The 13,504-nt window shown below is 35.8% G+C and overlaps 1 protein-coding gene across 2 annotated transcripts; it reads right to left on the bottom strand.

Moving 5' to 3' along the window:
- Positions 1-856: 856 nt before the first annotated feature.
- On the bottom strand, positions 857-13,154 carry LOC129874622 (GLABROUS1 enhancer-binding protein-like 1). 2 transcript variants are annotated; one of them, XM_055949936.1, is made up of 4 exons: positions 12,006-13,154; positions 11,802-11,906; positions 10,906-11,001; positions 857-1,452 (listed from the first exon to the last, which is right to left on the bottom strand). In XM_055949936.1, exons 1-3 carry the CDS (start codon positions 13,068-13,070, stop codon positions 10,954-10,956), a joined length of 1,218 nt encoding a protein of 405 aa, XP_055805911.1. In that variant the 5' UTR covers positions 13,071-13,154; the 3' UTR covers positions 857-1,452; positions 10,906-10,953. The 2 variants fall into 2 exon arrangements, with proteins under 2 accessions (XP_055805911.1, XP_055805910.1); XM_055949935.1 differs by lacking the exon at positions 10,906-11,001.
- Positions 13,155-13,504: the final 350 nt, after the last annotated feature.

The raw sequence follows: 13,504 nt of genomic DNA, 5'->3' as shown, positions 1-13,504 counted from the left end.
TTTGTAAATATGGAGGGACTTGTATAGCAATTTTTATTTACACTTGGGCCCCTTAGGAGTAGTATAAATAGAGGGGGCATTCATTTGTAGCAAACCATCAAGCAAACAAGTATTCTTCCAAGCAATACAAAAGCCTTCTTCATAAAAGCTCTCTTGTCTTTCTTACAATCTAGCATTCCCTTAGCGATCTAGTCTTAAAGACTTACTTGAGCTTACAAGATCGTGAAAGATTCGTGAGTAAGTTGTCAAGTGCCGCACGGAAGTCTTAGTGGAAGTCTAAGTCCGTGACACTAAGCTACAAAGCGGACATGATTTTTCATTCACACAAGATATAACCGTCAAAAAAGCTAAACACCCGTGTCAGATATATAGTGCTCCGCTTAACCTATTTTTTTTATGGTATGCATGATCGTTTCGATTGAATTTATGTATTATCAATTCAATTTATTAATTTTAGATTTTTTAAAAATGTTAAATCAATAACTAAATCAATAAGATATATTTTATCAAATTTTCGATTTTGCCTATAAAACAAATAAATAACTTCTCAAATAATTTGACACGACAAGATTACTTCACAAACACTCATAAAATAAAAACAACAATAATTATAACTAAATATGAAAAGAATCATACAAGTACAACACAGAGAAATTAAGAGGAACAGAGTTGGGTTTTGATGTTTTCTATAATGTGAAGTTATGAACTCAAAATCATCGTGAAGTATGAATTTGAATGCTAAAGGGCAAATTAGACAATAACTAGTAAGGTACTAAGATTAATATTTAATCTTTATGTTGGAGTAAAATAATAAATTAGTACAGTTTTAATAGGATATCGATTTACCCAATGACTCAATATTAAAAAACAAAAATTGAACCGATAACCCGATAATATTTTTTATACAAAATCATTAAAACCCCATTAACCCAGTAGCAACAAACCAATAGCATTTTTTCAGTTCAATTTTTGTACAAACTACATATTTAAACAAGCCTTAGTATATATTTAATATAGGAAAAATGATCAAAAATACCCCTCACTTTTCATTTATTAGTTGACTTTACCCTTACCATTAAAATCAAATTAAAATTATCCGTTTAAAATAGAATAACTTGATTTTAACGGTAAGGATAAAGTCAACTAATAAAAGAAAATTGAGGGGTATTTTTGACCATTTTCCCTTTAATATATATAAAGATAACACAGGCATATAAAAGCTTAGAACCCATGTTAGCTCCAAAACAATAAAGTAGGAGCATCAAAAGCGCTTTAAAACATCCAAGAGCCATCTTAGTAGCAGTGTGCAAAAACAATACATATAGCAGACAACCAGAAAAGCTAGTTATCAATGCTTAACACAAAACAAGGATAGTTTGATATAGAATGCAGAACCCATAAGCTTCAGTCTTTGATAGCAGACACCGATGACTCGGCTTCATTACTATGATCCTACAAGATGGGGTGAAAGAAAGAAATCCATAAGGAGAAAGATAAGAGTAATTAACTTTTAGATAGATCATAAACAACAAGACATCAATGAAAAAACTAAGTAGAGGTATCAGGAAGCACTGATAAAATACAATTATAGATGATCCATCACAAAACATCCTTTCAGGGAAATGTCAACAGTAAAAAATCAAATTAAATCTTTCTAGCATCTCATCTCAAATCTTGAAGGAAGACACAGGAGTCTTCCAAGACCAAGCTAGTGGTGGTAGGCTTGTCTTTACTGATGACAAAATAGACTGAACAACTGTTTATCATATACTTCTACATATCAACAAAGCGAAACTAGTATATAAAGCCCATCAGAGTAACCATTAGATAGTGGTTCGGAGAATTATGTAGAGCTACTTTAATTTATTTATGTGTTCAGTTAAGGCACAAGTCACAACAACACGTGATCCACATGTTTTATACCACCACATTAGGGGACACATGATACCTCATAGCTAGAAGGATGGACCAACTAATTATACATGTATATAAAAGATGAGACGGCTGTTAAAATAATAATGAAAAGTAAAATTATCTGAAGAAATAAAAATAAGAGAAAATTGAAAAGTATAAAAAGAGAGAAAAGCCAGAAACATAAATTACAGTAGAAGTCAAGAAGGATTTCAGTTATTGTTAATGGCACAAGACATGATTTTTTCAAGTCCACCAATGGTTTAACACAAGATGATCCCTTATCTCCCTCACTCTTTCATTGTAGGAGCTTAAGTACTATCCAGACTCCTAAATCAGCTGGAACAGAAATGATGATTTTCACTTTCACGCCTGGAAGTGAAGGATCAGTTAAGCCAATCATGCAAGAAAAATATGAAGAAATGTCCGAGCAGAAGATACACAAAGAGAAAATCTGTTTCTCACCACTCCCAACACGGATGAGATGAGATGAAATCAATAGGCTGACTGAACGCACAGGCCCCCTTCATGTACTTGGGCTGTCCTATATATGTTGGAATAAATGTGGTATATTTCACTAATATGGCTATGGAGATGCTTAAATTTAATGTTGAGACTTGAGATGTGAGTATATAACTTTGTCATACTTGGATATAAAATCTATTAATCCTTGTGTTTCATGATATTGTAGAGATTGCTAATATTTTATGTGAATCTTCAATTGGCTATCTGATTTTGTTCCGGAGGTTGAAACCTCAATGCCTCCAGTATGAGTATTTTATCTCTTCATATAGATGTGATGCTCTGTCTTGGTTATTGACTGCACATAACCAGAATTTCTTTGCCCCCCTAATGTCACTACAGATCATATGACACAAGCTTATGTGGCTGAGTATCGAGACCAACTTGGCAAAGTAGAAAAAATAGTACTCGGGCGGAATAATATATGACAGATAATCCAAAGAAGAGGGATTCTGGCAAGCTGTGCAATATGAGGGTGTTCCAGATTTTAATCAACACTATAGATGAATGTAAAATTTTGCTTAAACGGGTGAAATTGATTATGAGCAGAATTAGCAAACATTTAGACAAAAAAGGAGAAAATTGCAAAAGAAATAAAACTATATTGTTGTTCTAGTTGAGAATAAAATACAGAAGGCTCGAGGAAAGAACCAAAAAAGGTGTTTGTGAAAATATTCCCAGGACCTTCTAGCAACCAGAAAAACAATCGTAAACAAATCGACTCCACTAAAGAAAAGGTACAGCCAACGCGTGGCAAGGCAGTTGTTGCCATTAAGCACATTCTTCAAACAATGTCTCTACGTATACTAGCTGCTACAGATCCTCCTAAAACTGTGTCGACACTTATCGAGAGATATTTGATGAACTTCCTTTGGGAGAAAAGAACGGCAAAATGAAGTATCACTGGAGCCCATTAAGAATCTTGCTTCTAGATTTGTGGAAGAAGGTAGAATGGGCTTTAGAAACCTGGAAGATGTTTGTAATATATATGCCATGAAAAGATGGTGAAATTTTAGAACTAAGAAGAGACCCTAGGAGTTATTTTTCGATGGTAATATACAGACAAAGGGTTCATCTGGTCACTAAAGTTTAGCAGTCTAGTCAATCACATTGTTGGAAGAAGTTGAAGAACATTAAAAACGATAAACTAATCTGATTTGGAAAATTAAGGAAATGCCAGATTAGCTTTTGGTGCGACAATTTGGACAGGCTTTGGTGCATTGGCTCGTTTCATACATGAAAAAAGGTAGTTCAATAGTCAAGGAGGTTCTAATTAATGGAGAAGGGAACATGGAAAGAGTGGAACTAGTGTTACCTGATTTCTTGATCCAACAGATTAAACAGATTCAATTTCTAAGGAATGGGAGTTTACTTAATGGTGGCATTTTTTCTAATCTCTCAGCTTGGAAAGATGTGAGAGAGAAAAAAGAACAGGCTCCTCTACTTGCTAAAGTATGGAGTAAACATGTTCCCTATAAGATCTCTTTCTTGCTTGTGGAGATTATAAAACCATAAACTTTCTTTTGATGATACTAATAGGAGGTTTGGGCAAATGTAGTTTCAAGTTGTACCGGTTGAGATAGACCTCAAATTGGATCTGGCCCACATGTTTTTTTGAGGGGCAGGTTGATCAAGCCATGTAGGAATACTTCTCGAGACCATTTGGTGTTATACCTACCAAAACTTATTGATGAATATGGAGACCAGGTGGAGGAAGATACTGAAAAATAGAATTTATCAAATGTTGTTGCAAACAAAACCAATTTGAATAATGTGGAAGATATGGGAGCATAGGTGTACTGCAAGACACGATGGCCAGAAACTCTCTTGCTAGCTTGAGCCTTGAAATACCAAGTCATTTTCCAAACATAATCTTCCAAAAGGAATTTTCTAGGAGTGAATGGAGAATTTCATGGCAGCAACTTCGTGGCACAGGCGTTTAGATCAAAATTAACTTATATACAGGTCAAATGGATTCGTCCAAAGGGAAATATTGTTAAAATTAACACGGATGGTAGTTATAGGAGAAGAAATGGAATTGCATGGACTATTGGCATTATTATGAATAAAATATGTGATATGATTATGGCATTTGCCTTCCCTATCAATCATGGCAGTAACAACAGAGCCAAGACACAAGCAGCTTTTATTGGTATAAAGTGGTGTATTACAAATGGTTTAATTGATGCTATCCTTGAAAGTTACTGTTTCTGCTTAGTATATTCAAAGGAATAGACTGCCCCAATGGAAACTGAAGAATCTTATCAATGAAGCCACACAGGACGTTCTTGAAGGAAGAACACATATTGAATACTGTTTTACAGAAGCAAACGGTGTGGCATGTCACAGGGCTATTTTCAAAGGCAACATGGGATAACCTTGCAAGCCAAACTGCTCCTCAAAGGTTCAGTCCTAACACACAAAACAGCACCAAACGTGCTTGAGCTCGACCAACACACAGACAAGAAATTAAGCAAGTAAAGAGAGACAATGAGATGGTAGGCAAGTGCCCTTTTTCTGATTATATTTCCAAGTGTAAAATGCTAGAAAATCTGCCCAAAGGGCTTATACATCAATATAAAGAAGCCTTACAAAATAAGGGGTTGAATCCACAAGAAAAAGTGCTATACAAGCTAGCAAACAAAAGGGGAAATATTGGTGGCAAAAGCTGGTCAACTTTTACCCGAAAATGAAAAGACGCTAGTAGCCTTTTGTAGGTTGTCTCGTCCTAAGGGCTCCTGATCTGCTCCTTTGGCTTGCAGCTGATGTGAGAAGCTTCCAAAAAGCATTAAATGTACCAGATACTTGTCTAAATGCTCTCCTAAAGATGGTTGTGGTTTGGCTCCAAGGTTTGAACTTGTAGAAGCTTGATTTGAATATGCCCCATTAGAAATTTGGAAAATTAATGAAAGATAGTTTCCGGGGCGGCACATGCTCCCCCACCTGAAATGGCGCCGACCATGGCGCCACACAATTGCAAGTATCTATGGACTTACTATCTAAACTGCCACAAATCTTCGTACTTCTCCCATGATGCCCCCTCATAAACAAGAAATTGGGTACTTGAATTGCCCCACCCTTGTCCTTGGTTCAATTAATGGTCAATAATAGCCTAAATCTGCTTGTCCACAGTAGGAGTATTAAAAATCCGAGCATGACTGGATTGACCTCATTCTACGTCCTCCTTGTCTTCAAAATATGAGTTCAATTGACTATCATGGAAGACAGGATAAATCTTTAAATGATAAGGCATATCAAGCCTATACGAAATTTTGCCTAAATTGGTAACTATCTCAAAAGGGTCCTCATATCGTCGAATCAAACTTTAATTGACGTCTCGTAATGACTTAAACTGTCGGGGATTTAGCTTGAGCATAACATCGTCTCAACAACAACATACCCAGTGGAATCCCACTAAGTAGGATCTGGAGAGGGTAGAGTGTACGAAGACCTTACCACTATCTCGAGGAGGTAGAGAGGCGATTTTCGAAAAACCCACAGCTCAAGTGCCTCAAACCCAAGTAACAGAGTAATACACAATAAATACATCATAGCAATTAATAGGAAAGTCTACAATGAAGAAATAACTCACAACAAAAAAGAGTGATAATATAGACACGATACACAACACAATACGCTGATCCTCCACTAATTCCCTCCCCTACTAACCTTTTACCCTAATACGAGTCCTCCACTCCTTCCTATCTAGGGTCAAGTCGTCGGTAATATGGAGTTGTGCCGAATTCTGTCTAATCACTTTTCCCCAATACTTCTTCGGCCTACCTCTACCCCTTCGATTTCCCCCCTACAGCCATCCTATCACACCTCCTCACTGGGGCGTCAACGCACCTCCTTCACAGATATCCATAACATCGTCTCCAATTCTATAATTAACTAGACGATGCTTACAATCACCAAACTTTTTCATTTAGTGGGCAGCCTTGACAAGATATGATCTAGCTAAATCAACATGTTTCTCTCAGGCTTTTGCCATATGACAAACACCCGGATTTGTCAATCTGGCATTGATGGGTAAAGATTGTTATTTGTTGGGTTGTTGTCCAATTGCAAGCTCAAAGGGACTCATCCTCGTCGCATCGCTAAGTCACAAATTGTATGACAATTGTTGATTGTAAGCGTCGTCTAGTTGTAATTACATAATTGGAGACAAGGTTATGGTCAAGCTCAATCCCCCAAAGTTTAAGTCATTACAAGGCGTCAATCAAAGTTTGATTTGATTATACAAGAGACCTTTTGAGAGAGTTGCCAATGTAGGCAAAATTTTGTATAGGTTGGATATGTCTCATCATTTGAAGATTTATCTTGTCTTCCATGAAAGTCAATTGAAATCGTATGTTGAAGACAAGTAGGACGTGGATCGAGGTCAATCCAATTGTGCTTAGATTTTCTTTACTCCTACTATGGAGAAACAAATTGAGGCTATTATTGATGATCAATTGATTCGAGGAAACGTGTGGGGCAATTCAAGTACCAGTTACTTGTTTATTGGAAGAAATACCACTGAATAAGGCATCACAGGAGAAGTATGATGATTTATGGCAATTTAGAGAGCAAGTCCACAAATATTTACAGTTATGTGGCGTCATGGTTGTCTCCATTTCAGGGTGGGGAGCGTGTGGATCCCCACAACCATCTTTCATTAATTTTCCAATGTTGTAACCACGAGACAGATTTAAATCGAGCTTCTATAAGTTCAAACCTTGGAGCAAAAAAGCAGTCATCCTTAAAAGAGCATCTAGACAAGCATGTGAGACATTTAATGTCTTTTGAAAGCTTCTCACATCAGTTGCAGGCCAAGAAGCATATCAACAACCCCGAGGACAAGACAACCTATAAAAGGCTACTAGCATCATTTCCATTTCGGGTGAAAGTTGACCATATTTTCCCACCAACCTTTCCCTTTTTATTTGCTAGCGTGTATAGCACTTTTTCTTGGGTATTCAAACCCTTAGATTCTAAGAGAAGGGCCTAAAATGCCCCTCAACTAATTGAATTGGTACAAAAATATCCTTCGTCTACTTTTCAGACCTCAAATACCCCTGACATCAACCTTTTGGCTCAAACACACCCTTCTTTTTAACGGCTCACGCTCATAAGGCGGATGGAGGACAATATTGTATTATATCCCATAGTTTAAGCGAATTTTAGGCCCTTCCCCATTAAAATATTTTGAAATTACTTAATATAAGGGCTCATATGATTGACCTGATTTTGAGTTTCATAGTAAATTAAAAATTAAAAAAAGAAGTTAATCCTGTACTCTCTACACTCCCCCCCCCCTCCCACTTCCTCTCTCTTCCACCTTTTTTTCTTCTTGGATCTTATCCACCATTTTAAATTTTTAACTTTTTTTCAATTTATGAGAAAACAAGGGAGAAAAAAAAAAGAAAATAACGACAACATTCATATAGAAATGATAAGTTTAATAGAAAATGATTTAATTACGCAACTATGTATGTATACTGCATTTTTCTTTTGTGTGTACCCAAAATTCAAAATAAATTAATGAAAATAATTTTTTTCCTATCCCCACCCCCACCATGATAATAATACAAATTAAAAGAATATGAACATGTTAGTTCATTTCAAATTTGAGACCCTGATATCCTAATTAAGAATAAGAGATTAAAAAAGAATTAAAATGGGAATGAACCAGACAATTGGATATGTGATAGAAACTTTATATAAATAAAAAATAATAATCTTTTTTAAGATATCCAATCAGATGGAGAAAATATGGATTTTAGTTGGATTTCCAGTTATGAGTTGGATTATAATAAGTTGGGAATTGTTTTAAAATAGATCAATAGAAAGATATGATGAAATTAATAATTTTTTGAATATTATTTTCAAGCATATCGGGTCAAAATATGAATCATACGTGGTTTTATTATTTATTTTGTGAAGGGTTTAAATTTGGACCAATTAGAGCAAGCAACATAATAAATAAATATTTAATGATTTTACTTAAGGGGAGCTATTAAAAATAAGCGCAAATATGAGACAAAAGATTAATATCAAGGGTATTTTGAGCCAAAAGATTGACGTTAGGGGTATTTGTGCCAATTCAAATAGTTGAGGGGCATTTTAGGCCTCTCTTTGTAGTTTCTAAGGCTTTTTATATTAATGTATAAGCCCTTTGGACAGATTGTTTGGCATTTACACTTAAAATATCATCAGAAAAAGGTACTTGCCTCCCATCTCATTAACTCTCTTTACTTTCTTTCTTTCTTGTGGTTATTTAACAAGTTCAAGAACATTTAGTGTTGTTTTGTGCGTTAGGACTGAAACCTTTGAGGAGCAATTTGGCTTGCAAGGTTGTCCCATGTTACATTTAAAAATGAGTCTGTGACGGGCAAATGCATTAGCCAAGTGGAGTGCTTCATTATAGGAACTGAAGATTATATTCAAGTTTGAGAATCAACCAAGAGAAGCAAAGTGTCCATACAAGCTACACAAGTATCATATCCCCAATTTAGGAATCACAAGTCAAAGAGAAAGACTACATACTTAGAAGGCTTAAGTCATCGACGGCCCCTTAAAATTGTTCGCATAATTCACTTACACACCTCAACTAGGACTAGTACCTATTGAACACCTAAAATACTCAAAATGTGTACCTATTAAACACAAAACGTTGATGTGGCCAAAAACGTGTATCTCATGGATAGTAAGCGCATGAATAGATGCAAATAATATTTTATTTCTTATTTCTTATAAAAAAAACTTGTACTTTTTTTCTTTTATTCCACTTCTTCCCCCATTTTCTTTTTTTTTTCAAACTTCTGCCCTTTTTTCCCCATCTTCTTCCCCCATTTTCAATTCTCAAACTTCTTTCCTTTTTTGTTTCTTCGTTATTTGTTTTTCATTCTTTATAATAAAAAAAACAGAATCTATTGATGATTGAATTTGTAAAAAGAGCTGAATCTACGGATAATTCACAACTTAATTCACTATTTTTATTAGGCTTAATCCCCGTAGTCTATAAAAATAATAAGAAAAAAATTGATATCATCGATGGAGGCAAGATCAGGGCGACAATGCCGACAGGGGAGGAAGAAGAAGAAAGACCAAAGAGTTAGGTGGGTTGGATTTGGGGGCGGAGGCGGGTTTCCCTTTTTCTTCTTTTTGTTGATTAACTTTTTGAATTATTAATGATTGAAAATTGTTTTTCATTTTTTAAACTAAAAATTCTTTTTTATGCTTAGATTGGACCCACGTGCCACATGTCGTACTTTTATTCGTCACTTTTTCAAGACAGGGCGTGTGGGGTACACGCACATTATTTTTTAAGGTAGTTGTCATTTTGTGTTCAATAGATACATATTTGTTAATGTTAAGAGTGTCTAATAGGTACTACGCTTAGTTAAGGTGTCTAAGTGAATAATGCAAACAATTTTAAGTGGTCGTCGATGACTTAAGCCTACTTAGAATAAGTAAGACAACATTTGTGAACTCAAATGTAAATGGAAGGAGTCTATCCAAATTTATTGCTTACTTAGTTTGTGTAAAAGTAATCCTCCTCCTCTTCTTAGGAAATTCATTGTGTCTATACTATCACTCCCCATCCATTACCAAAGATATGTTCCCAGAAGTAGTTAAGGTCTAGTCCCCTTCCTTCTATGAACTATTTTATTGTTTATTAATATTGATGTAGGAACTTATAAACTTCAATCCTAAATCCGCCTCTGGAGTAGGGGTCAGTGCCAAACCCTGCCACCACAAAAGTGGATTTAATTTTAAAAAAACATTAGTAGAGATAGGCCTTCCTATGTAACCATTAACTTTTGGTTCAGAAAGATGCAAAAGGTGTTTTATTAATTCAAGTTTCTCTTTTAGTTGGCCCAATGATAAGTGTTCCACTGTGTGCTCTAGACCCTCACTAAAAAATGCCCATTTGACAAAGGAAGGTAAGAAATCACGCATTAGAGGATGGGTGACACCAGAAAGGATAAAATTAACATATTAATAATAAAAAAGAATGATACTCAATGCTTGAACAGGAAAACAGAAAAGCACGCATTCATTTGAAGGTAGAGTTGGCTACTTGAAAGCCTCAAAAATGATTTCTAGCTCCTACAGGGTGAAATGTCAGCATATAATAGTTACTTAATATATACAGACAATAGGTTTGCTTTGAGAACTCTAATTAATTCAAAGTACCAATACCGCAGGCACGACCCGGCTATTTAAGGCTAGGAGCGCATCACCAACAGAAGAGATGAGATGACCAATGCACACCTAGGCGGCCGGCCCATCCCAAAAGTCTATATGCATGTTTTTTAACTACAACAACATAAATGAACCAGATAAGATATGTACAGTATCTGGTCAATCTGATTGGATCGGATCGCTCGACTAATGCTACAACCATGCTGCCTAGAAGTGGTACTAGATATTAATGAAGAGCATATTGAAATGCACAGTAAATAAGATGTATGCAATCTTAACCTCATGATTAGTAGCTTGTATTCCACATCTGTGTTTAGCAGTTTAGTTTTATCTCCATCCTAAACTTGAAGTCTTCAGCACAGAAAATCCCAGAACCTGACACACAACCATGTCCAACATGGCAACATCCATATATTGGTCCAAGTAACATAGGATTATCAAGCAAGTATCGGCTACATTTTCATCCTAGAAGTATTCCCAAAGAATCTCTATTCCTAACAACAGAATAACTCCGACAGGAAAATAGTACTTTGTGGCAGTTAGGAACTTTCACTGAATAAGGCACAATAAAACCAGCAACAAGGATAGTCTAAAGCTTGGCGATCTGGGGGGGGGGGGACCACCATGGCTTCTCTCTTCTCAAGAATCTATACATCTCTTAACCGACATTCGTGGCATAATAAAATATAGAACTGATAGTAGCCTGTGTTGAGCAAATTCAGGTTATATTCCTAACTAACGGAAAGCAAACAAATTAAAGATATTAAGCTTTAAGCATAAGGGAACACTCTCTAGATACTTTCAATACTATTGATCAGATCCATATGATTTGCTAAGTAGTCTAAATAATTTGCTCCGCATGTGGGAACACGGAAACGAAATGTTAGCCTTAGACAAGACTGCCCAAACCATTTACCAGAAGAGTAGTTACAATGCTGAAAATCAAAGACCTGAACTTATAATGTATGGGGGAAGCAAATAACTTTCAGCACATAGCTCTTTCAAGAAGATTCAGAATATCTACAGAAGATTCCAAAGTTTTCTACAACAATGAACTATAAAGCAAGAAATTGATCCACAAAAGACACGTTCAAAATGACATTATACTTATTAATCTTAATCTGAATATCTTGTGACACATAATCAGGCCTAGTCAAAACAGATAGAATTGTTACCTTAATGAAACTATTATAAGCATTTAAAAGTAGTTGTGCGTGCTCTATCTTCGCTTCCAGATAGGCCCTTAATACCACTTGTTCCCGTAACTCTGGAGAATCTCGCTGACATACAATCCAACACACAAAGATCAGACAATTTTGCTCAGAAAAAGAGAAGCAGAAATGGTATGGGGAAAAACAAAAAATAAGACATGCTTATACCAACTCAGGCGAATTCGCTTTCTCCTGCACCAATGTCCCTAACTTTATCCCTAATTTCATACTTTCTAGGCTAAGACCAAGCACTCTTATACCAACTTCATTTTCATTTCCGCTCAAACATGCCTTAGAATTTGTAACAAGTTCTATATCTTTCGATATTCGCTTGAACAAATCTTCCAAAGTTTGCGCATCCAGTCCAGTTTCCGGGATAATTTTATGCTGCTGAATTTGTGGAATATTCTGCTGTCTCGGCCGTCCAATTACTGGGATGTTGTGCTGTTTTTCTGGATTGTTCTGCTTCTCCTTTACCAGTAGATTTTGCTGTTTCGGCGGCCCGTTTTCTTGAATGTTCTGCTTGTCCTTTACCAGTAGATTCTGCTGCTCCGGTCGTCCAAATTCTGGGATGTCGTGCTGTTTTTCTGGATTGTTCAGCTTCTCCTTCACCAGTAGATTCTGCTGTTCCGGCTGCCCGTTTTCTGGAACGTTCTGCTTCTCCTTTACCAGTAGATTCTGATGCCCAGTTCCCGATGAGTTAGGATGTTCAGTCCAAATTTTCTGACATAATTGGAACAGTTGGAGTTCGTGCTGGGTTGTGAGAGAAGCATTTCCTCTTCCAACAGTCTTTTCATACTTTTCTCTCAAACGCCTTATTTTCTCCCTTAATTGGACCAGCGTAGCTTGAAGAGTAAGTGATTGAAGGATAAATGCACGAAATTCGGCCATATTCTGTCCGGCATCACGACCTGTTTGGTCCTTGAACTTAATGATACCTCTGAGTATGGAAATTTCATCTTCATCGCTCCAGACTTTTGAAAAAGGGGGAGGTTTCATCATCCTCTTCGGAGAAGGACTTTGCTCTTCATCATATCCGTCGGAAGGAGTATCATTATAAAGTAACCTTGCGACATTGTCGGTAATCGACTTTTTTTCTTCAATATCCTTGTTTTTTCTTTTCTTTGATTTTTCCTTTCTGACCATTCCGTTCAGCCGATGCTCTTCTTCTCTTGCCTTCATCACAAACACGGAATTAGAATTTCCTGAGCCTGTGCTTGCATTTTCCTCCATTGTTAATGGGGTTTAGAGAGAGAGATATGTTTAAGAAGTGAAGAGGCACTGATTTGTCATAAATGAAGAAGGCGCCTGATTTGATTTGATTTAGAAGGTGAAAAGTCTATACTCTATACTCAATTATGATCTTTGCCTGCACCACACAGCCTTCTCTTCTTTTCTCTTTTTCTTTTCTTACTTTCACGGTTTCAAAATAATTAAATTATTGGAGTGTTAATATCTTTTATTATTTAAAATCATTAAATTGTTTACTATTTAATATAAATGCTGAATATTTTTTTTAATTTTATCCTTTATTAATTAAATTTTCAAGATTAAGTTCTAAAAATGAATTAAATAAATATTAAGAATTAGCATTAGGTTTTAAAAGGACAAAAATGAAAAAACATGACTAATTTATATTTTTATTTTTTTTTAAAATATGTGTCATG

Source organism: Solanum dulcamara, chromosome 11, assembly GCF_947179165.1.
Source record: "Solanum dulcamara chromosome 11, daSolDulc1.2, whole genome shotgun sequence".
Lineage (NCBI taxonomy): Eukaryota > Viridiplantae > Streptophyta > Magnoliopsida > Solanales > Solanaceae > Solanum > Solanum dulcamara.
This window is presented reverse-complemented; position numbering and strand designations above follow the sequence as displayed.

What these genes read in the sequence shown, in the direction of transcription:
- LOC129874622 (XM_055949936.1), bottom strand. Translation starts at nt 13,070, where the DNA reads ATGGAGGAAAATGCAAGCACAGGCTCAGGAAATTCTAATTCCGTGTTT. An exon ending in AAGCGAATTCGCCTGAGTTG is followed by an intron (nt 11,907 to 12,005) that starts GTATAAGCATGT and finishes ATTGTATGTCAG; the next exon opens with CGAGATTCTCCAGAGTTACG. An exon ending in CTTATAATAGTTTCATTAAG is followed by an intron (nt 11,002 to 11,801) that starts GTAACAATTCTA and finishes GTTGTGTGTCAG; the next exon opens with GTTCTGGGATTTTCTGTGCT.